At 32.3% G+C, this 25,271-nt stretch overlaps 1 protein-coding gene across 2 annotated transcripts in view; it reads left to right on the top strand.

Annotated features, from left to right (window-relative positions):
* Window positions 1-21,160, top strand: part of LOC6032289 (graves disease carrier protein homolog) — a 33,150-nt gene extending 11,990 nt beyond the window's left edge. Inside the window, exons 4-6 of one of the 2 annotated variants that reach the window (XM_038255064.1) lie at window positions 2,190-2,346; window positions 2,590-2,731; window positions 20,562-21,160. In XM_038255064.1, coding sequence (XP_038110992.1) covers window positions 2,190-2,346; window positions 2,590-2,731; window positions 20,562-20,736 — 474 coding nt within the window. In that variant the 3' untranslated portion in view covers window positions 20,737-21,160. Of the gene's footprint in view, window positions 1-2,189; window positions 2,347-2,589; window positions 2,733-20,559 lie in introns of both variants that reach the window. The other variant, XM_038255065.1, reaches the window with a different exon arrangement.
* Window positions 21,161-25,271: the final 4,111 nt, after the last annotated feature.

The following is a 25,271-nucleotide window of genomic DNA, read 5'->3' as shown; positions in this document are numbered from 1 at the left end:
CGATATTGTAAATTTGAAAAAATATGAGTGTTTTTTAAACTTAGTATTTAATTTGTACAAAATTTCAATATTTCACACTGAAAACACTAATGATTAAAAATCATCATCATAACTTTTTTCGCATTTTTTAATCTTGCGAAAAAATAACACAGAAAGCCATTTTGTGTCATTGGTTTGCGTATTCAAGGTTCCATACAATTTTGTATCAATTTCTGATCGATTCAGGCAAAATTTGTAGATATTATTGGGGACTATTCCGAAAAATAGGTACACGGATATTTTGGTTGATAAAAAAAATACTTTTATTACAAAAGAAAAAAAAAAAACGATTTTTCAAAATCGCTTTTTCTTTTGGATTTTTTATGTGTTTTTAAAGTTTAATTCCTCATTGAGAGTTGGACTTCTGGTTATTGAGATATAGCGGTTTTAACAGTAAAAAAAGTTAAAGTAACAGGGAAATCGAAATTTTCTCAACCAAACAAAAAATGGAGCACGCAACGATTTCGGAAAAAAATTACTTGAAAATCGTCAATAATTAAAAAAAAATCCGTGTACCTAATCTAATCTAATCTAAACCTAGCGCAACCAGTCTTTCGAGGGCATCCTGCAAAATGTCTTAGGTTGGTTAACGCCTAGCATCCTCTTGTTATTATTAACATTTGCAGTGCCCCATTGAAATAGATTGCATTGAAACATCACAAAACGTTAAAGCGGCATGGCCAACTGCGTAAAGTTAACCGCAAAGATGATTCGTTGATGTGGATTGAGCATGAATGTTCAAACCACAATACATTTCTGAATCTACAGGGGAGGAAGAAACGTGGGGATCCCCCGCTCACGTTGCTGTTTATTATTTGGCATTTTTGTCATTTTTGTCATTTTTGCCATTTTTGTCATTTTTGTAATTTTTGTAATTTTTGTAATTTTTGTAATTTTTGTAATTTTTGTAATTTTTGTAATTTTTGTAATTTTTGTAATTTTTGTAATTTTTGTAATTTTTGTCATTTTTATCATTTTTGTCATTTTTGTCATTTTTGTCATTTTTGTCATTTTTGTCATTTTTGTCATTTTTGTCATTTTTGTCATTTTTGTCATTTTTGTCATTTTTGTCATTTTTGTCATTTTTGTCATTTTTGTCATTTTTGTCATTTTTGTCATTTTTGTCATTTTTGTCATTTTTGTCATTTTTGTCATTTTTGTCATTTTTGTCATTGTTGTCATTTTTGTCATTTTTGTCATGTTTGTCATTTTTGTCATTTTTGTCATTTTTGTCATTTTTGTCATTTTTGTCATTTTTGTCATTTTTGTCATTTTTTGTAATTTTTGTCATTTTTGTAATTTTTGTTATTTTTGTTATTTTTGTAATTTTTGTAATTTTTGTAATTTTTGTCATTTATGTCATTTATGTCATTTTTATCATTTTTATCATTTATGTCATTTTTGTCATTTTTGTCATTTTTGTCATTTTTGTCATTTTTGTCATTTTTGCCATTTTTGTCATTTTTGTCATTTTTGTCATTTTTGTCATTTTTGTCATTTTTGTCATTTTTGTCATTTTTGTCATTTTTGTCATTTTTGTCATTTTTGTCATTTTTGTCATTTTTGTCATTTTTGTCATTTTTGTCATTTTTGCCATTTTTGCCATTTTTGTCATTTTTGTCATTTTGTCATTTTGTCATTTTTGTCATTTTTGTCATTTTTGTCATTTTGTCATTTTTGTCATTTTGTCATTTTTGTCATTTTTGTCATTTTTGTCATTTTTGTCATTTTTGTCATTTTTGTCATTTTGTCATTTTTGTCATTTTTGTCATTTTTGTCATTTTTGTCATTTTTGTCATTTTTGTCATTTTTGTCATTTTTGTCATTTTTGTCATTTTTGTAATTTTTGTAATTTTTGTAATTTTTGTAATTTTTGTAATTTTTGTAATTTTTGTAATTTTTGTAATTTTTGTAATTTTTGTAATTTTTGTAATTTTTGTAATTTTTGTAATTTTTGTAATTTTTGTAATTTTTGTAATTTTTGTAATTTTTATCATTTTTGTCATTTTTGTCATTTTTGTCATTTTTGTCATTTTTGTCATTTTTGTCATTTTTGTCATTTTTGTCATTTTTGTCATTTTTGTCATTTTTGTCATTTTGGTGGGAAATAACTTTTAATTCACTAATCCTTATACCTTCTCGTACCTCAGGAAGGCGGCTTCCGGGCGCTGTACCGCGGCTTCGTACCCACGCTGATGGGTATGGTACCGTACGCGGGCTTTTCCTTCTACTGCTTCGAGATGCTCAAGTTCATGTGCATGAAGTACGCCCCGGCGTGGACCTGCGACACCTGCGAACGAAACACCGGTAAGTGGCGTGACAGAAGGTGTCCGTGCTTGCGTGACCCAATCCGGTGGACACATTCCTCAAGATATGAACTCAAAGCCACGCTCAGTGGAGAGAAATTCAGTTTCGCTCTGTTAATCCGCCGCGGTCAATCTCTGGTGACAGCTGGAGGTCACACGATTGTGCGTTCGCGACGGTCCAAGCAACCGGTTCTGCAACATCTTCAACGCTTCTCTTTTTGTCCTTCTTCTTCTTTTTGACCAGGTGGCCTCGTGCTGTCGGTGCCGGCTAAGCTGCTGTGCGGTGGATTTGCCGGGGCCGTGGCCCAGTCCTTTTCGTACCCGCTGGACGTGACCCGGCGGCGGATGCAGCTCGCGATGATGAACCCCGAGACGGCCAAGTTTGGGTGAGTGTTGTGGTTTTGTTAGAGTGTAAGAGTTTTGACCAAATCCCAGGCGACGTCGTGAGGGGATATGCTGAAATTTGACGGATGCCTTTTGCTGTTATCACCTTGGGATCTATTTTCGAGGTGTAAAAGGTGATTTTTTTTTAAATATTCATAAGGGCGTGAGCTTGCGTCATCACTACGGATGAACGAGGGATCCAAAGGTGGTTGCATAGAGATGAGTTGTGTTTTCTGTTGGGTAATTTGAATTTTTATTTTTACTTTAAATTTTCTGGAACAGTTGGTGATAACATTTAATTCAACATTCAACATTCGGCATTTGAAAGACATAAGTACAGTCTTGACTCCTTTATCTGAAACCTTGTGTGAGACTTAGGATAATCGAAAAAAAAAGTTTCCTTTTATTTTCTTACTTTTAATATCAAATTCGAGTTCTGCAACCACCTTTTGTTCAAATTTGAATGTTTGATTGCCTATTAAATTTCCAAATATACACAGCAAAAATGTGTGTAAATTTGGCAGGTTTAATATTACTTCTCTTATGATGTAAAACCTCAATCAGGACTGATTTTCTTTACACATTTTCGGAGGTAAAATTACACGTTTTTTTACATATTAAGATGTAATAATTCCCTTGTGTAATATAACCATAATGTTTTTTACTCGATTCATGTTTTTCCAAGGCCTTCGGTTAATCGCGTCTGGACTGTAAAGATAAATTCTCCCCGAACTTCGGAAATTGATTTTGTTTGTATATTTTTAGTTGGCAAAAACTTTGTTGCAGCCTTCCTTATGACCAAAGAAAACATTTTGTGTCATTGGTTCTCCCATACAAGTCTACATACAATTTTTGTAGCTGTCCATACATAGTAAGAAAGTTACATCTGACAATGGGTAAATATTTTATTTCAGAAAAAAATAGTAATTTAACCTTTAAAAAATTTGGAGATTCACTACTATTTTAGTGTTTTGCCACTTTTTCAGTCTAAATTGAGGTAATATTACATCAGTAAGGAGGTAATATTACAACTACAAATTTTACACCTTCCAAAATTACAAAACGAACCACCGGAATACGCAAATATTACAAAAAATTGTTTCTTTTGAAGAAATTTGGCGTCGAAAAATAGGCTGACGGAGTTTTGGTTGAGTTTTAATTTTTTTTTCATCAAACCGCAATTTTTTAGCGAATAACGTACAAATGTTATCGCCGGTAATGATTTTTTGAAAAATATAAATCTTACCAAAAAATAAATAATCAGTTTTGAACATACAACCATTACATTTCTGATTTTTTTTGTATAGCTGAGATAATTCTCTATAATTTTTGATTTTGTACTTTCAAAATCAGACAATAATTAGTCATAGCCTTTCAAAGAATATAAATTGTGAAAATGTTGTGAAAAGTTTTTCCTGTCTTAACGATATTTTCAAAATTTAAAAATCTTGTCTGAAAGTTATTAGGAAAAGTCGAAACATTTACTATTTATATTTATATAAAAATTAGCCAGATTTCAAAATTTTGATCATATTTTATTTGGAAAGATCGGATAATTTAACAAATGTTTCGTTTTTTACATTGAAAATTCGACAAATGGTCCCCGAGCTATCCCCTTTTGAAAAATGATCAGTTGAAACCTAGACAAAAAACTTCATACATTATTTTTTACTGTCAATTTTGAAAGTCGAAAGCCAAAAATTAAAGAGAATATTCGCAGCTTTACGAAAAAACTATTTCCAGGAATGTACAAAAATAGACGCCAATTAAAAACATATATTTTTATTTTAATCGTGATTTAGGCTTGGAACTTTTTGTTGGCAAATTCGATTTTACATTACACAGTGTTCGGAATGGCAAAATTAAGTGGAATAAATTGATAACTCCTTTATTTGACGTCCTAGCCAAATGGTGTCTTCGAAAGAGTTGTTGTACTTGATAAGGGCTATCTTTTAAAGTTATTGACATACAGGGTGACGACCTACCAGGGTGTCAACCAAAAACTAACTTTGTTGGATGACGTTGTAGGGCTTAAGTGTCTTGGGCAAAGTTGTAGAGGAGAAAATTTCATGAAAGTTTGTCGAAAGCGTCAAATTTGTAGCTCTTAATCTACTCGAGATATACGCCATTTTTGCAAAAATGGTCCAAAAAGCACTTTTTTGGTGATAACTCAAAATGTTAGCATTTTAGCGGCCTACTTTGTTCTGAAGAGTTGTTTATGACATAAAGTTACACATCTTTGCCGAAGACAGCAAAAATTTTTGAGCCTTTATTGAGGAGTTATTACCATTTTTAAGTGATTTTGAGCCTATTTTAAAGTTGCAATGTTTTCAAAATGGCGCACTTTAGAAGGTTGTCGTATTTTTCCATAGACAAAGTATTTTCCACTGAAATTGATCAATTTACCCTTCAATATTCTGATTATTACCACGATTTCAATAAGATTCCGCTTAAAAAATATAAACAAATTAATTAAAAACCGTCAAATTCAAATTGAGATATCTAAAAAAAAGACACCGATAGACACGGAGATATTTTCAGGAAATGTAGTTGAAAGTGTGTACTTTCAGGTGTATTGTTCGGTTTTGCGCCAAAATGCGCCATTTTGAAAACATTGCAACTTGAAAATAGGCTCAAAGTCACATAAAAATGGTAATAACTCTTCAATAAAGGCTCAACAAATTTTGCTGTCTTCGGAAAAGATGTGTAACTTTATGTCATAAACAACTCTTCAGAACATAGTAGGTCGCGTTCGAACAAAACCGTCGAATTTTTTTTATATAAATAAAGCACTAAAGATTTCACATTGAAAACTGAAGTCAATAACATTTTTAGTAAGAATTTGACTTTGAAAAAGAAGAAATTTCGGTTGAATTTTGTACCCCTAAAACATGTAAAAAAACTTGAAAAAAAAAGAATTTTTGAAAAATGAATTTTTGTTGAAAAACATTAATTTAAAAATCGTATTTTTTTCCAAAAAAAAACTCTGATTTGATTTGAAAAAAAAATAGTGTTAATAAGTAAGATTTAATTTTGGAAGGTTGAATATTACCTCTTTTATGATGTAATTTTACTTCAATTGAGACTGAAAAAGTACACATTACACCAAAAAAGTGGTAAAAATACATATTTTCAGATGTAAAATTACATTTTTTTTTCTGACATAAAAGATGTACCCGATCCCAGATGTAATATTACCATGATTTTTTTTTCTGTGTAGTGAATTTTTAAATTACTTATATTGTGTGACATTTTAAATATTTATGACAAATTTAATTTGAAGACGACTTTTCTTAATGTTTTATTCAAAAATCAATTATCTTAAAATATATCTAGAGTTTCTTTGAATAGGTCCTATAAACATATGAAACACAATAGTTTATAGGTCCCTTTAACAAAACTCTAGATATGTCCTAGCTAATTTTTTGAAACGAAACAAATTTTATGATGCCAGAACGTTTTGATTTTAACATATATGCCGTTCAAATCAAGTCCGTCCCATATGTAATTATGTCGATTTTGAGTTAACGATGCAGTTTGGTTCAAAATCATGTAAACTATCAGCAAAACCAATAAATTTAAATCGGCTTGCTGTTTTTACATATGGGACGGACTAGATTAGAGTAAAATGATGTAGTTGTAAAAATTACGGCCGTACGAACGATTGTTACTCTTGCCCCATATGGTCGTCTTGCCCCACCTTCCCCTACATCAGAAAAGAGGTAACATTCAACCTTCTAAAATAACAACTTCAAAAGATACCCTTTTTTTATTTGGAAGAAGTTTAATTTTGAGTTTTGAAAATGTTTGACGTTGCTTGCTGTTTTGAAAAATTTGGTGATCGATCAAATTTCTAATTAAACCAAACGACTAAGCAAATCACCCAGGAAATCGACCGCCAGATTTGAAATTCTTGATCTACCTTTACCAAAAATCTTACCACGAAGCAGTCTACATTTCCCCAGCCATCTTTCAAACCTAATCACGCCAAGGCTGGTGTGGCTGCGTTCCGGTTGTTGGCATTTCAGTGGCTTCCACTTAATCAACTGGTTGTTGTTGTTGTTGTTGTTGTTTTTATGCATATGTGCTCCTAGTCAGCGTGTGAAGTAGAGAAATTTCCATATATACTAATCCTTCAAGGTCGCTCGCCACTACCCTGATTTCGCAGAACTTGACGGTTATCTGTTTGTAATTAATTGGAGCCGATTTGGTTGATGGAGGAAAATTCCGTTTGATTTGCAGTTCTACGTTGAGAGTTTTCCGAAAATAGTTAGTTCTTGAGACTTCAAATTTCAAAAATAAATTGAGTGAAATGATGCGCGAAGGTGGCAAACCCGGACATTTGGCAGGTGTTCAAAAGCTCTTCTCATGAAAAAAAAGTTGTCAGTCGCTTTGGGAGGGCTTGAAAATCCGGTTTTGAGGCTGAGTCTTAAAAATATTCGGTTGGAATTTCGAAGCTTTTGTTGCGTGGTGACTAAAGAACCTGTTTTCCACCTTATAAAAGCTGTGATGTAAGAGACAGTTGAGATGAGTCAAGGTCGAAGAGGTTGAATTTTAGTCACGACGTCCACGATTAACTATGTTGATTGACTAACGATATTAAATCACATTTTATTTTTCTCTTTTCAAATATCTGCTTCTGGTCGTGCACTCAAATGGTGATGGTAACAACGAAACAATTCAAATGTGTAAATTGTGAAATAATGCCAACCTCCTACTGTAACCCAACTAATTGATTCACGCCCCAATAATATCGTAAATTACTGCTGCCTGCACCTGAACTAATCAAAATCTGCACAACCAACAAAAAATTAAACAATTTCCAACTGGACAACTGGTGATGGCTTGATATTTGCTGCTGCTGCTGCTGCTTGATGATGACATTAATCAATCACGATTACCACCACCTGGGCTAATCAAATCCGACCGATGGAACACCGGCAAACGAATTGCACTAATTAGGAGGTGAGTGTATGTTTTGGGGTTTGGTGGTGGGGGAAAGAGCTTCAATTAGGCGGTTATGTTTGATTTGTGCTTTTTGACCTTTTTTCCTGTATTGACAATACTTGGTAGTGGTAATTAATTGTGTCGTGGCTTTTGTGGTTATAATTGTAACAAAGCTAAATTAAATTCATATCGTTATTTTGATGAGTTACTTTTGTAGCATATGATCTGTGAAGTGATTCATGGAAATGATGTAGCGAATGTATCAAAATTTAAATTACCATTTCAGGAAATTAATGTACTCTTCAATTTACACCACATAAAAATTTTTTTGGAAGGATTGGCCCATCCAATTTGTTGTTTCTCATTATTGAAACAAATTATTTTTCAGAACATTTGATAGAAACTTGCTTGCTCACTTCCTTCTGAGCTACTCATTATTTGAATTCAGATGAACACATTTTTTTTAGAAGTTGTAAATTGATGTCAAAGTAGGGTTATGTCAACATTAGGTGCTCGATGGGAAATCATGCTTTTCCCCTTGTGTCCCTCTTTACAACGGCTTTTTTCTTAATCAGAAGGTAATGAATTATTAAAAAAAACATGAATGTTTATTTTTAACCAAATTGAGTTGAATGTCTCACCATTTGACCTTCACATAACCCCAAATTTCAATACAGATATATTCTACAAAACCGGCAAAAAACTCAGTGCATTGTTGTCACTCTTCATATGAAAATAGGTGCTATCTTGACATGCAGTGCAAGTGCGACAACTTGCCCAACGGAATCTAAGTCGTTGCCGTTTTGTCACACGTGCATGTACGAGTAATTTTTACATTTTTGTTTTGATTTCGACCATACACAACCTGCTGACACAAAGCGCCTGCTATGATTGTCATTCCGACGCGGCCGTCAGTGAACGCACACGAAGTTAGCAAATGGTGACCAAACGAGGCGAGATTTTGGATGCTTTTTACTTCATCAGAGTTTTTTTTAAATATACTAAAATTTTCACATTTTATTTAAAATACTCAGACGGTTATAACAAAATTCAGACGGTTATAACACGGGCAGACGGTTATAACAAAATTCATGCCATTTCAATAACAAATACTGTACTGTTGAAATAACAGAAAGTGTTATGGAATCTTCTTGAAAAATCTATTTTTGCATAAGGGTTCAATAACAGTTTATGTTACCATAACAAAATTTGTTATTGGTCTGATGTTGGTTGAAAGCCAACACATCTTTGGAATAACATTTTTTGTTATGGAGAAAACCTACAACTGTTATTGGGATGATCGGATTAGTTGTTAAAATAACAAAAAATAATAACAAAGATTTGTTCGAAGAATAACTTAAAATGTTATTAGTCTGTTATTACAATAACAATTCAATAACAAAAAAATCATAACGACGAAAAACAAATCTTGTTATAAATAACATAAAATGTTATTGGCCAAGTATTTTCAAATATCAAAAAATGTTATTTCTAAGTTATATCTGTCTGCTCGGGATGGGTATTAAACGAAGCAAAATTTTATATCCTTTGCAAAATTTCAAATGAGTTTTCATTTTTAAATTTTTTTACAAAATATCCAATTTTTTTGAAAACACTGAAATTTTTATAATTTGTAATATGTATGGGTATCAAACTTTACATAGCATAGCATAGCATAGCATAACGGGTCTGCACCACGCTGTAGGGGGTGCCACAGTGGTCAATCCAATATTCCTAGACAATTTGGTTGTTGCCCGGTACAAACAAAAATATCTATGAACGTAAATTTCCACACTGTGCTCCAAGGCTACGCCCATACAGTCCCGTGGGGATTTGGGGAGGATTTTGTTGTTGTTTACTAGTGGCAAAAGTGCGGGGAACCCACGCGACTTTTAAAAGTAAACGGAAATTATTGGGAGGTTTGGATAGTAGGGTAGCGGTATATAGTTTGTATATAGTATTGTTATATAAAAGTTGTAATGATATATAATGGTTTGATCTCACCAAATTTTCGCAAAACATCAATCGGAATCAGTTCGGGTGCTAATGATCTCTTTCCTGGTGTCACTGCTGGTCAACTTCAACGTTATTCCCCGTCATTACCAGCACCGAAAATTCCGCATGTCAATTCGAGGCTCATTAACATCATTCGATAGAAAAACCCGACGAACTCCACTTGATTTTACGGACGTGCAACCAGTTCGAGGGCAAGAACCGTTTGACATTTTCACAAAAAAATACAACAAACTCTCAAACACACGGGGAAGGAAAAATGACGTACAATCCCATGAAGTCCAAGAGCTACCACCCATTCGAAAACGCGGAACCGACTGTCAAACCCACCAGAAGACAACAAACACTCACACACGCGAGGGAAGAATAAAACAAAGAACAATTTGCTTGATGTCCCAAAGCTGCAACCCGTTCGAAAACGCGGAATCCATTCAATAATATTTTCACAAAATTACGCTTTTAGCCTTTTTTGAATCGTTTGTCTGATTTTTCACCGCACGCACACAAGTCAGTATGGGTATCAAACTTTACATGAAACATACAAAATTTATATGTATGTTGAATAGAGGTGGGCAAAATCGCTCTTTTTTAGGAGCCGCTCATTTTCGTTCGCTCATTTAAAAGAGCCGCTCTTTTGAACGGCTCTTTCGTTCTTTTTCAAAATTTGGATGAAAAGGTTTTTTTAAAGAATCGTGTGATTTTATAAGTTATTTCACATTGAACTTTTATAAATTATTTGATAAAAAAATTTAACTGAAAACGAGAAGATGCCCTTGAAAACCTTGGTGGTCTTCATGCCAAGATTTCTACTCGAACCTAAACATTCGAGTAATAGAATGGCATCCAAACTTCAATCTAAGATGCCGGAAAAATTGCTCGTAATTTTAAAACTGTATCAATTTCAACATGAAATGAAATAATGCTTATATTTTATTTGGAGAAAATATTCTGTGAACTTTTTCTTCATTCTGATTGAATTGATAAAATATTCAGTATTCAGTATCCAGTACATTTTTGGTATGATTTTAACAAATCATTTACTTTTGGAATTAATTTTTATATGCATTGACATTTTTGAAATTGCATTTCCAATTCTAAAAACAAATTTAATACTAAATGAAACGGTTCTTTAAAAAGACCGGAGATTAAAAAAGAACCGCGGTTCTTTTTTTGTGAGCCACGGTTCGTTCTCTCTTTTCAGTGAACCGGCTCTTTGAGCGGCTCGCTCTTTTTTTGCCCACCTCTAATGTTGAAGCATGCAAAATTTCACTTCGATTGATACCCATATTGCATATTTGAAAATTTGATTTTTTTTTCGAAAAAATACGGTATTTTGTGATTTTTTTTAGCGTTTTCAAAAAAACTCTAACATAGTGAAAAAGCATACAAAATTTTGCTTCATTTGATACCCATATTGCAAATTTTGAAAATTTAAGCATTTTCGAAAATTACGATGTTTTGCGATTTTTTTAGTTTTTTCGAAAAAAAAACTCTTACGTAGTTAAAAAGCATACCAAATTTTGTTTTGTTTCATACCCATATTGCAAATTTTGAAATTTTGAGTATTTTCGAAAAAATACGGTATTTTGTGAAAAATTTTATATTTAAAAAAAACTCAAATGAATTGAAATGGCATACAACATTTTATTCATTTGATACCCATATTGCAAACTATGAAAATTTTAGTACTTTCAGAATTTAACGGTATTTTGTGAACAATTAAGAGTATTTATACTTTGAAACTTAGGGGAAGGTGGTGCAAGACGACCATATGGGGCAAGAGGAACAATCGCTCGTACAATCGTAATTTTTACAGTTTTGATTATTTCCAGTATGAGGAGTTGTTGCTAGCAGTGCAATTAGCTGATTCTACTACCAATAAAGTTTTTTTTTTCAAAACCTTTGTTTTCTTATAATATTTGGAATGTAAAAAATAAGGCTTAGGGTTCGTTTTAAGGCTCATTTTATCAAAATGCTATTTTTCCTAGATCAACAGTGTCCCTACTAATGATTTGCACCTATTATGTAGTATGATTTAACTTTTCCCGGTTATTTTTGTTGAGAGCTTTTAAAAAATCATGTTCAGGTGGGGCAAGTGCACCATATGGATTTTTAGTTTGGAAAAAAATACGAATTGCTGCAACAACATATTTTATTGTGAAATAAATACATAAAAGAACTAGAGCGTCCAATTTCCCGGGGTTACAAAATTCCCGGGAAACGGGAAATTTTCAACAAATTTCCCGGGAAATCCCGGGAATTCCCGGGAAATTTGAAATATGACGAAAATTATTCTGATCCTGTTTCTGGTTAATATTTTGCAACAGAATTGTATAGAACGGCATCATTAATATCCAAAATCAGTGTGAGGATCAATGAATGGCTTGAATGCTTGTAAAAAATCATGAAGCTATGAGAAGATAGTAGAAGTTTTTTTTATTTTTTATGCTGTCTTTCAAATCGTACCAAATCAACAAAATGTTATTATTATTTTTTTGTTAAAAAGTATTTTTTTAATCAAAGTGTTTTTACAGTGAAAATTTATGCCCCACAAAAATAAAATTGCTTTTAAATTTGTCTCAGTGACCATAACGTTGAAACAAAAAAAAATATCATGTAGAAATAATGTTTCTTATGGCAAATTACTTATTTCAGAACAAGTATTTTCAACTTGTGAACAAATAGATTATCACTGTTTCTTGATACCAAACTCACAGTTTTACAAAAATTGAAGCGAGTTTTTGAAATAATGGTTGGATTCTTTGGGTAAACTTCATAAGATTTTTCATGGTTCCATTTATGGAACGATTTTAGTTATATGGTTAAATGTCCTAATAAATTAATTAGATTAAAATAATTTTCATAGTGTAAAAGTGGTTGAAATTAAACGATATTTTTTTCATATTTTAAATTTACCGATTATATCTTGAATACTTTTAAACAAATTCTTCTTGAACAAACCTTTTTGAAAATTTTAAACTATCAATTAAATTTTCATCCAATTTGGTCAAGGTAAACAAAAATGATATTTTCAAATGATATAACAAAAAAGTCGTTAAAATAAATTGTCGAAAAAATAGGCAATATTCATGCCATAATAGCGTAATTTGTGTTGCCCAACATATAACCAAACAATATTCCTAGTTGTGAATGCATTAGGAATAAATATTATCTGAATTAAAACTTGGCATGAAATTAACAGACATAGTTATTGGTGCCAAAAAGGTAGGAAAATGTATACTTCCATTTGTATTTCGGGAATTCCCGGGAAATTTACAAATTTCCCGGGAAACGGGAAATATTTTTTTCCGGGAAATCCCGGGAATTCCCGGGATTTTTTTTCCCGGGACGGGAAATTGGACGCTCTAAAAAGAACTTAAAAAATGATAAACAATTGTTAAAAAAATGTCCATACAAAATATAGTGATATCATGAAAGTTTACTACTCATTATCTAAGTAAACTTTTTTTCCGTAAAAACGATCAATTTTTTGGTAAAATATTATTTTTTATCTAAAAATTAATGAAACGTTTCAAATACATTCTAATATGATGTATCTAAGTGATAACAGTTCAATTGTTAGCAATTAACATGTTGTTTCATGCATTGTTCCTCTTGCACCAACGGGTTGTTCGTCTTGCCCTACTAGTTGAGTAGAACGTACGGAAAATCAAAAATTTTAAAATAATTTTTTTTCATTAAAAAAACAGGATTTTTTAAAAACTTGTTCTATAAAAGTCTAAGTCAAGACCTGGAATAAGATGATTTAAAAAAATCCGACAGATTTTTTAACGTTTTTAATAGGTTATAATGAGTATTTCCTTAGCTTGTTACACTTGCCCCACTTTCCCCTACTACACTTTCAAAAATGAAAAAAAAGTAATGAAAATTTAACAAGATTTTGTTGAATTAAGTAGATTTTCGCCGATATAATTATCGAAATAACGATAACCATAGATTATCGTTATCGTTCCGACGATGTCAATAACCGTTATCGATATCGTTAGACGATAATATTATCGACGATAATTTTATCGATTAACAATCTAGATCCGAAAATGGTGAAAGTTGTTCATGAAAACGGTAACCACAAAAAAGGGTTCAAATTCCATGGTGCGTTTTTGAAAAACACTTTGTTCGTGGTTCCCAATTTCATGAACGCTTGTTGACGATTTTAGGATTTTTTTGCATAAGGAATGCATGGACAAAGTTTCAACCAAATCATAAATTACAATGAAAAATCGATTTTCAAATTCGCAAAGAACAACTCAGAGGTACAATTGTTAAATTTTGAGTTGCAACAAATTGATACATATTTTTTTTAAAGCTTCACCAACAAGGATAATCGGTCTTTTGGATAATCGAGTATGGACTGCATTATTATTTGACCTAAATGTTGACCCTTTTTCAGTTTTGTACCTTTGTTTAGAATCTTTGGTATGAAATCTGTCTCAAAAGTTTGAACAATGCTTAGATGGTAATTTTAAATATGTTACAGAAATTTATAACTAACCCTATTTATCCAATAATCATGATTATTTGATCATATGAAAATAAAAGGACTCAGAGTTGCAAGTAACTTCATTTTACTTCATCAAAACCGGCGTCAGCTTGTCTCGTGTGGTTTTCCACCACACTGCTCTGAGCCTAATTTGCATAAAAGTTCCCCATCATAGCAGCGATTTGTCCCACGCGGACACCAACAGTACTAGAGTTGTGGTGCATCCATCTCACCCAAAGTTGATAAGCTGCTTCGCCAACATTACTGCCTAATCCCGAAAAAGCTGAGCTGTACTGCTGTGCCAAAATCACCAGTTAAGAGTTGGTCATTATCGCCCGCTGTCACGCTGCGGTGCATACATCCAACCAACTTTATAGTGTAGTTCATATTTCTATTTTAGGGAACACTTGCCAAAACGTCCCCTTGGTTGGTATCGGCACGATGTGTTCATTAAATTTTCACATCACATCACCACATTGCGGAGGGTTGCGGTGGCCCGGTTGGAATGTGCCAACTTGTCCGGAGTCGGGATTAAGAGCTCATGACAGATAATCTCCCCCTCACGAGGGTCATCGGTGGGCGTGATTCCGGGGGAAAGTCCGAACTGCACTCGTGAATTTGAACTCATCGTCATCGTTTTACCCCGATTGCTCGCCGCATTATTTGGCCAATCTGCTCACGGTCATGATGATGGGTGTCCGCGACCGTGTCAACGTATCGCTGACCGTGTCCCATAAGCTATCATCTGATACTATGACACACCCGTGTGGAACGCGTGTCTCATCGACAATGCTCCGGACAAGTGTTGCAAAATCCAGTTGATAAACATATTATTTAACTTTTTACGGTCCAAATTTTAAAGTTACTCAGTTTTATAAATTTAATAAAGTTAACAAAAAAAGCCAACCAAATTTTATGCTGACTTTTGGCAAACTAAGAACAATACCAAGTTGTTGAGCTCTAAGCTGAGCTAAAATTTATAAACTCAACTAAACAAGAAAAAATATTTATAAAATAATAAAACATTCTACACTATATAGTTTGTGAAATTGAAGAGCGCGTATGGGACGCGTGTATAGTTTGATATGGCGACACAAACAGAAAGTAAAAGTTTTTGCTTGTGTGGTTGAAATGGATAGTGAATAAGTACCTTCAACGACGATAGGATAGGTATGGCGGGTGGCGCTTCGAATGACACTGTGAGTAACTGGGTGTTAATTTGTTTTTGAAACATGAGCCGTCGTCGATCATCGATCAATCGGGGCGGCGAAGTTGAGTTGGTTCATCGTAAAATAAATAAATAAATAATTTATTGCTTCAATGTTGCCTGCATTCCAACACGGTATAAGTTGAATACATTTATTTGCTATCAGATTTTGAGAAATGAAGGCTATTTTGATGAACGCAAGGAGGGTGAAGCGTGTTGAGATATACTTTTAAAATGGATGATTTTTGCTGTGTTTTTAAATTTTAGTGTTCTCGTTTTTTATGAAACTTATTCTCGCTAATCATCTTAGATATTTCAACTCAGATTGTTGAAAGTTGATTCTCTTGTTTTTTTTATGAGAGATTGTCCATAATAGGGGAGGGAGATGATTTTCAATTTACAAAAAATTGTCCACGTGGTTCATGGATGGCCCCTGCCTTGAAATCATCATTTTAACAAAAACATGTTTAAACGAAAAAATATGTTTTGACAAAACATTTTGGTTTCATTTTTTTTTAAATTTCAGGCCCTCTCCCTTAGTGCGTCCCAAAAAAATACCTAAATTAATGCATATGTTTATTTTTAAATAAAAAAAGCAATTTTCATCAAAATTCAGACTTTGTTGTTTAAATGCGGTTAATTTAAAATACATTTCTTCGTCATGGACTTATGTCACATAGTCAAAGCAATGAAAACTTATGGGAAAACGGACGAGCTTTTTGGTAAAAATATTTACTGGACTGAAAAATCAAGTCTGTCTTATAAAAATTGCCAAAAAACATATTTTTTCCTGCTGTATCTTTTAAGGATTGGACATAGGACGATGGTCAATATAGAGACTTTTTGCAAAACGTTTAGACACTTAAAAAAAATCAGTAAATGATTTTTGTATTTTTTTAGGAGAGACATACCATCCTACATTTTTCGTTAGTCTCTTTGTAACATCTTATGCTATTTCCTCTAAAATTTTGAAGGAAAAAAATCGTGACATCACCTTAAACTATAAGTTTAAACATAAACATAAAAAAAATCTCATGGAAGTGGCGTGTATTTTTATTTCAGTGTATTTTTCAGTAAGCCTGTCCAATTTCCTACAAGTTTGTTCGAAAAATTGATTTAAGCTGGATTTGCTCAAATATAGATCGATTGCCGAAATTTTAGCAAATTCCATGCATGGAAACCATTCAGCATATAGAGGATTTGCAGCAAAGCTAAAAGACACCTGTCGCCATCTATGAACAAATAGCGTAAACCTATGATTTAAAAAAAAACTTGTTTTTTCCTTCATAATCAACATTTTTATAAAACTTATGCCGGATTCGGATGAAAAAAATTATTTCCAACAATTTGATGTAGAACTTTCCGATATTTGCTTGATTTTTCTATAAGAAAACTGTAAATTTAGAAAAAGATAGTAATTTGGACAAATTGGTACGAAAGTCTGTCAAAAATCAATAAAAATTATTGAATATACGTTAACACATCTGTTATTTCATTGATATATGCAAGGAAACTCATTTTTTCGTGTTTCAAAACATGTTTTTTTAAAAGAAGAAGTAAACAATTTTTTGCGCGCCCAAAAATTGATGTACATTATTTTGAAGCAAAAATTTTGTCTCGTCTTTTGCAACAAGTTCCATTAAGATTGATGTAGGGAATCATGAGAAATAAGCGATTTTGTTTTGTTCTTTGATCCAGCAGAAAGGAATACGATTTTTGCAAGTAACCTCATTTTGGCGTCACCTACATTTGAAACACAGTCGCGCTGCAAAACCTTAATTCAAAAATTTTTTGCTTTAAAATAATGAACATCAATTTTTGGGCGCGCAAAAATTTGTGAACTTTTTCTTCAAAAAAACATGTTTTGGAACACGAAAAAATGAGTTTCCCCGTATATATCAATGAAATAAACATTTATATAGTTGATAACAGATGTGTTAACGTATATTCAACAATTTTTATTGATTTTTGACAGACTCTGTGGCCAAATAGTCCAAATTACTATCTTTTATAAATTTACAGTTTTCTCAAAGAAAACTCAAACAAATATTGGAAAGTTGTACACCAAATTGTTGGAAATATTTTTTCTCATCCGAATCCGGCATAAGTTTTATAAAAATGTTGATTAGGAAGGAAAAAACACATTTTTTCAAAAAATCATAGGTTTACGCTATTTGTTCATAGGTGGCGACTTGTGTCTTTTAGCTTTGCTGCAAATCTTTTATAGAGGTTTTGCAGCAAAGCTAAAAGACACAAGTCGCCACCTATGAACAAATAGCGTAAAAAAGGATTTTTTTTTAAAAAATGTGTTTTTTCCTTCATAATCAACATTTTTATAAAACTTATAGAGAATTTGCAGCAAAGCTAAAAGACACATGTCGCTACCTATTAACAAATAGCGTAAACCTATGATTTTTTAAAAAAATGTGTTTTCACCTTCAAAATCAACATTTTTTATAAAACTTATGCCGTATTCAGATGAGAAAAATTATTTCCAACATTTTGGTGTACAACTTTCCAATATTTGTTTAATTTTTCTATGAGAAAACTGTATATTTAGAAAAAGATAGTAATTTCGACTATTTGGCAAGAAAGTCTGTCAAATATCAATAAAAATTATTGAATATACGTTAACGCATCTGTTATCAACTATTTAACTGGCTATTTCATTGATAAATACAAGGAAACTCATTTTTTCGTGTTCCAAAACATGTTTTTTAAAGAAAAAGTAAACAAATTTTTGCGCGCCCAAAAATTGATGTACATTATTTTAAAACAAAATTTTTTTCTCGTCTTTTGCAACAAGTTTCATTAAGATTGATGCAGGGAATCATGAGAAATAAGCGATTTTGTTCTTCAATCCAGCAGAAAGGAATACGATTTTTGGCAAGTAACCTCATTTTGGCGCCACCTACATTTGAAACACAGTCGCGCTGCAAAATCTCAATGTCGAATTCGGATGAGAAAAATTATTTCCAACAATTTGGTGTACTACTGTCTAATATTTGTTTGATTTTTCTATAAGAAAACTGTAAATTTAGAAAAAGATAGTAATTTGGACTATTTGGCAACAGAGTCTGTCAAAAATCAATAAAAATCGTTGAATATACGTTAACACATCTGTTATCAACTATATAACTGTTTATTTCATTGATATATACGGGGAAACTCTTTTTTTGTGTTCCAAAACATGTTTTTTGAAGAAAAAGTTCACAAATTTTCGCGCGCCCAAAAATTGATGTTTATAATTTTAAAGCAAAAAGTTTTTCTCATCTTTTGCAACCAGTTTCATTAAGATTGATGCAGGGAATCATGAGAAATAAGCGATTTTGTTTTGTTCTTTGATCCAGCAGAAAGGAATACGGTTTTTGGCAAATAGGGGAAGGTGGGGCAAGACGACCATATGGGGCAAGAGGAACAATCGCTCCTACGGCCGTAATTTGTACAATTTTGATTGTTTCCAGTATGAGGAATTGTTGCTAGCAATGCAATTAGCTGATTCTACTACCACATAACCGCCAAAATGACGTAAACGCCACGGGGCATAAGATTTAATGAAGTTTTTTTCGAAACCTTTGTTTTCTTATAATATTTGGAAAGTACAAAATAAGGCTTAGGGTTCGTTTTAAGGCTCATTTTATCAAAATGCTATTTTTCCTAGATCAGTAGTGTCCCTACAAATGACATGCACCTATTACAAAGTATGATTTAACTTTTGGTTATTTTTGTTGAGAGCTTTTAAAAATCTTGTTCAGGTGGGGCAAGTGTACCATGTGGATTTTTAGTATGGAAAAATTACGAATTGCTGCAACAACATATTTTATTGGGAAATAAATACATGAAAGTACTTAAAAACTGATAAACAATCGTTAAAAAATTGTACATACAAAGTATAGTGATATTATGAAAATTTACTATTTATCATCGAAGTAGTATTTTTTTCGTAAAAACGATAAAATTTTTAGTAAAATATTATTATTTAATCTAAAAATGGAAGAAACCATTCAAATACATTCTAATCCTATGTATCTAAGTGATAACAGTTTAATTGTTAGCAAATTACCATATTTTTCATGCATTGTTCCTCTTGCCCCAACGGGTTGCTCGTCTTGCCCCACTAGTTGAGTAGAACGTACGGCAAATCAAAAATTTTAAAATCAATTTTTCACATTAAAAAACAGGATTTTTTAAAAACTTGTTTAAACAAAGTCTTAGTCAAGACCTAGAATAAGATGATTATAATAAAATTCGACAGATTTTTTAACTTTTTAATGGGTTATAACGAGCATTTCCTTAGCTTGTTACACTTGCCCCACTTTCCCCTATCCTCATTTTGGCGTCACCTACATTTGAAACACAGTCGCGCTGCAAATCCTCAATGGGATTTTAATTTTTGGCCTTGTATGAAAACCGATAATTTTTTTTTTGGTGTCTTTAAGTATTCAATCTAAGTAGGTTTCTGTTTAGGCCCTGGCGAAATTTTCTGCCAAGTCGGTGTAGATTTGGAGATTTTGTAGAACAAAATGGCCTGATATTTAGGTAAATTTAGCGATTTAGTGCAGGGAAATGATTTTTCGAACCAATTTTGAAGGTCATTCTTCGGAAAATATTTGCAACATCCTAAGCGCAAAAACTTTTGAAAATAATCATCTAACACGATTTATTTCATCATATTCACAGCTCTAAGCTCCACAGAAGTTGGTTTGTTGGCATCAGATCTGCTTTCTCTTTCTATCAAAAGTTTATTTTGTCAGTGACTTTAAGCTGGGTTTAAAGACATATCGATGACAGCTAACATATTTCGCAGGGACAGTGACAGCTCGAGCTCGATTTTTGTTTGCATCAGGACACTGTGACGAGGAGTTGGTCATTTTTGAGTTAAATTATATCTTTTTCACTGGGCCGTTTCTAGGCTTTATGAAGAAAAATTTGAGAAATTTTTTTTTCCGTCTGACAAATATTTTCAGTAATGGGAAAAATGACAAAATTACTTTTCTTCAACCAAATCAATTTTGTTCGGCAGTTGAAATATAAATTTAGCAAATTTCTTAGTATTTGACGTGATATTTAACGCATGGTTTGAAAGAAAAAGTTTTGATTTATTTAAACATGTTTTGAGAAATATAATAAAAAAAAAACTTTTTTTTGCTTCTCTTCCACGCAGCATGGGCATGTTCAGCACGCTGGCCATCATCTACCGGGAGAACGGCGTCTGGAAGGGCCTGTACCGGGGCATGTCGATCAACTATCTGCGCGCGATCCCGATGGTGGCGGTCTCGTTCAGCACGTACGAGCTGATGAAGCAAACGCTCAACCTGGACACGGGCATGAAGGTCTAGGACAACTTTTTTTTCTTCAACGGGGTGGCGTTTGAATGTTTGTATGTTTGTGTGAACGAGCGATTTAGGGCAGCTTTCAGAATGCAAATCAGAGGGTTTCAAAGATGATGATAAGTGTGTCGTCACCCTGTTCTGTTACACTCGTCGCTGTATTTATTTAAAGACAATGTTCGTTTAAACTTTTAGGACTAAATTTCTAGTGAAAACCTTCTTCTACTTGATAGTATTAGACAAATTGGTGTAGGCTCAATTGAATACAGTTAGTGTACTTAAAATTTTAACTCTATGTAGGACATTGTTTTATGATTATTCTTTATTCACTAGCCAGGTAGAACAAACTAGAACGAATCTAGCGCCCAGTCTTCACTCTTTATCGCTAGTGCACGATAAGGGGAAATTAGTTAGAAGATGAAAACAAAAAAAACAACCGTGACAATGCAGCTTCTGAAAGCACTTTTTTCTAGGAGGAATGTTTATTTTTGTATAGAAAAGCAAACACTTTTTTCGCTGGATCAACAGAACAAAGACGAATAAATTTATTTTTTATGTAAATAAAAGCAAACAAAAGATTTAATAAAAAAAAGAAACACTCATATTTTTGTTACATGCGCATTTGTTTTATTCAATCTGCTTCAGAAATCGTTTCCTTTCTGTCTTACACATCTTTTAAGATTTCCCTTTCCGGCGAACGTGAAAATCAGTAACACACATTTGCTTAGGCTTAATAGTTACGCATATATTTCTGTTGTCAATACACTTTGTAGCAATTTACTCTGCCGCAGGCGCGCTCGTCCGACAGAGATAATAACACTTGATTTAATTTATATTTATTTTTCTTCTGTGTTTGTTCACATTAAATTTTACAACAATGACTAGCATCTTTGGTTATACTTTTTTGGTTTATTTTCTTATTTTCGGGGGAGATTTGCAGTTTTTAGGCTTCTTTTTTTGCCCTTCTCGAGGATTGTTTTTGGGAAAGATCTGCACAGAAAAGGCCAGTTTTGTTGAGCGGACTGTGTGTGTGAGGGAGATTTTTGCTAAACGGAGTTGGGAAACTCCTGCACTACAAACACTGATATCAAAAATATGGTGGCGATTTGAGTCTGTGTGATAAGTTTGATTTCAAGGATTCTTATTTGCTTGTTGGGTTGATTTGGTTATAACACGGTTAACGTACACATTTATAAGTTAGTTATTTTACTTGATTTTACTCCTGTTTTCTTTCTTAAACATTCAACATTAGATATTTTTTCGATTTTTGTTTTGGGTTGAGGGTGCTTGCAATTCAGTTAGTTTGTTTTTCATTTGTGCTCAAACTGGTTTTGAACTGTTGTTGTTTCTTCTGAAATCTTAGTTTTTATCTGTTACAAATCTTGTCCCTGCTTTTTGCTCGCAAGTCTTTTCCTTTAAAGCTTTGATTGTAAATCCTTTCCCGTGCTTCGACACCGTGTCTCGACTCAATATATTCATCAAATTTCGCTGGGGAAAGTTATTCCTGGAAATGTGAGACCAAAGAGACGGGCCTTATCGGATTTTGGGATATCGCACGTTTCTGGTGGTTGTTGGAGCGAGGCGGGGCGCGATGGAGCTTTTAATCCTTCCTGGAAAAGTTGCGTTCTAGCTGGTTCGAGCGATGGGAGCTAAATTTCTTTAAGAATGCTGCCGAAGCTGGCGGATTTATTGATTAGACGTTGCAGGCCTGCTTCGGAAAAATATACAAAATGGGTGTGATTGTTCTTTGATTGTTCTCTCAAATAATATAGAAAAATTTGATTTAAACAATATGTTATCAACCGTTTAAAAAAAAAAATTGTTTGTTAACATTAAAAAAATACTGATGAAAACTTAGTTATTTTTATATGTTAAACCATAGCTTGGTTAACATATTTTGCAGCAAATCTTTAAACAAGTGTAGAAAAGCGATAATTTTATGTGAAATGCCTCTAAATTTTCGTTGCTTTTACCCATTTTTTTTAACAGATTTCAATAATGTTTGAATATTAAATCTAATTGGCAATTGAAATGAGAAATGCATAATTTTCATGCTGTGTCGATTTTAGGTCAAATTTATAGTAAAAAAAAATAGAATATATTTGATTTTTTGTCAATGGTATTGAATATCTGAGAAATTTTTTAATAATTTTCGTTTTTGGACTCAAACGATAGTTCGACAACCATTCATCAGATTTTTATGGTTTAAAAACGAGAAATGTTTAAAATCTTCTTGCAAAAATATTTTAAAATTTTGAAATCTAGCCTAATGTTTAAATTGTTCCTAAATATGGTTTTTTAGCCTTTTTCCAAATAATAGTATAGATTCAAAATAAAAAAAATTGGGAATAATCGAAAAATGAAATCGAACGAATAGTTTCCGATTGTTCATCATTTGAAAAATAAGGCTAGTTCTAAACTCATTTCTATAGTTTTTTATTCTTTGCCATCAAATCGTCCGATTATGAAAGTCCAAAAACGAAAATCATAGCAAATTTTCTCAGATATTTGAAACATATATTTTTTTTAAATGAAAAAAGATGGACTTTTTATAATAAATCAAAAATATTGATATATTATGCATAAATTTGGCTTAAAATTGAAAAATTTAAAAACAACTAATTGTTGATGATGCATTTCATAGATAAATAGTCAGTACTTTTCGATTACAAATTTATTATTGCATAAAAAAATGAGGTCAAATGTTTTTTTTTCGCATAATTTAGATTGTTTTGCTTGGATATTTTTCATGATTTCCTATCTTTAATTGAATTTAATGTTTAATTTATTTGAAAACAACTTTTACAGATATATTTGCGCAAAACTGATTAATTTGGATATACAGTACTTGTTCGGTAACTGGGCTGAAAACGTAGCCCAGTCATCGATTTGTTTTTTAAACTTCATCATCCCGGTACGAGAATCGAACTCACGACCTCTGGATTGGAAACCCAGCACGCCGCTAGTCGAAACCCATCCCCTAGCGGTCAGTATTCCCAGTGAGCATATTTACACTTTTAAGGGATCTGACTTTGCCGAGCCAGACAGGAATCGAACCCATCACCTTCCGCTTACAAGGCGAAACCCGTAACCTCACGGCCACGGAAGCTCGGCCAACTGGGCTGAACGGAAAATAACGAGGGGACCACCGATGCATAATATTTTCCTGATGAAATATCAAAATAAAAGTTACTCAAATTTATTTACAATGCTTACATTTTATATTTCTTGAATCGTGACTTGAAATTGAATAAAAGATTGAAAAAAGTTTTTTATTTATTGAATTAATAAATTTACTGTTTGCATCCATTAACCCCTCGGTTATTTGGGTTTGTTTTGGTTTTTTGACGTTTGTCTGCTTTGTTTTCGAGCGCCCAGTTAAAAAGCAGCCCAGTTACCGAACAACTACCTACTGTATTTGATAAAACAAATAGAAAACAAAAAAAAAAACAATTTTGAAGTTCAAGCAGCCATTATGATAGCACAGTGGAAAAAAGGGCCCAAAAATTACCGCAACATGGTTTCGTGCAAACCATCTATTGAAATAAAACGAAAAAAAAATGGGAATTAAAAATTTTAAAAATAGGCTTCCGTTTCAAAGACAAATTAGCAAACGTATCACAAAGTGTTTAAGGCATGATTACAGTTACTGCCAAAAAATCAATAAATCTAAGAATTTATGAATTATTTTTTTCCTGGATGTTGGCGTTTTTTCCGACCTGTGATACTAAAATTTAAATTTTACTAAAAGCTCAAAATATTGAACACTTGACTGATTCATAAGAAATTGATAAAAATCAAAGTTTTAAAAATTGCTTATAAAATGTTCTTTAAATTGCTAGTTAACAAAGAATTGTACATGTTTTCGGAACCATTTTTTAAATATTAATTTGCGTCCTGATTTTTGATGAATCTTCTAATTGAGAAACAAACTTTGTTTTGTTTTAGAAAAAAGTTAATAAAATACAAAAGTTCAGTCTTTTAAAGAATCCAACCCAAAAACAAAAAAAAAGAAACATAATTAAAAGAGTATTCAAAAATCATTGTAAGAAACAATTAATTATCATTTTTTAAATTCACCAAGAAAATCACATTTTGGTGACCTTCAAACCTTTCCCCTTTTTTACCAACAGTTCCAAAAGTTTATGTTTAAATTGCTCAAATCTTTTTTCGCACACAGGAAAAATAATCGGAATTTCGCAAATTATATTGCCACAGTATTTTTTTTATTTTCACCTCTCTGCTACGGGTTTCTCATCCAGAAAAGTTGGATTGAAATAAGAACGCGAGATTTTGTTTTAATGAAATCAATGATGAAATGTTTTTCACTTACTTAGTTTGAATCGATTTATCATTTTTTAATAATTGTAAATTTTTTACATAATTTCTCTATCTTTAAAAAAAAAAAAATGCGTTTTTTTCAGAATCTCAATATTGTGCAGTTCAACTAATAAATTTTCCCGACTTTTTATCAAGTCTGCGTAGGGGAAATCTACCCTTTCCAATCAAACACCTATCTTCGTCATATGGAGAGTTTGATGCTC

The sequence above is a fragment of the Culex quinquefasciatus genome, chromosome 2 (genome assembly GCF_015732765.1).
Source record: "Culex quinquefasciatus strain JHB chromosome 2, VPISU_Cqui_1.0_pri_paternal, whole genome shotgun sequence".
Lineage (NCBI taxonomy): Eukaryota > Metazoa > Arthropoda > Insecta > Diptera > Culicidae > Culex > Culex quinquefasciatus.
The sequence above is the reverse complement of the archived record's forward strand: the minus strand, read 5'-3'. Positions and strand labels throughout refer to the sequence as shown.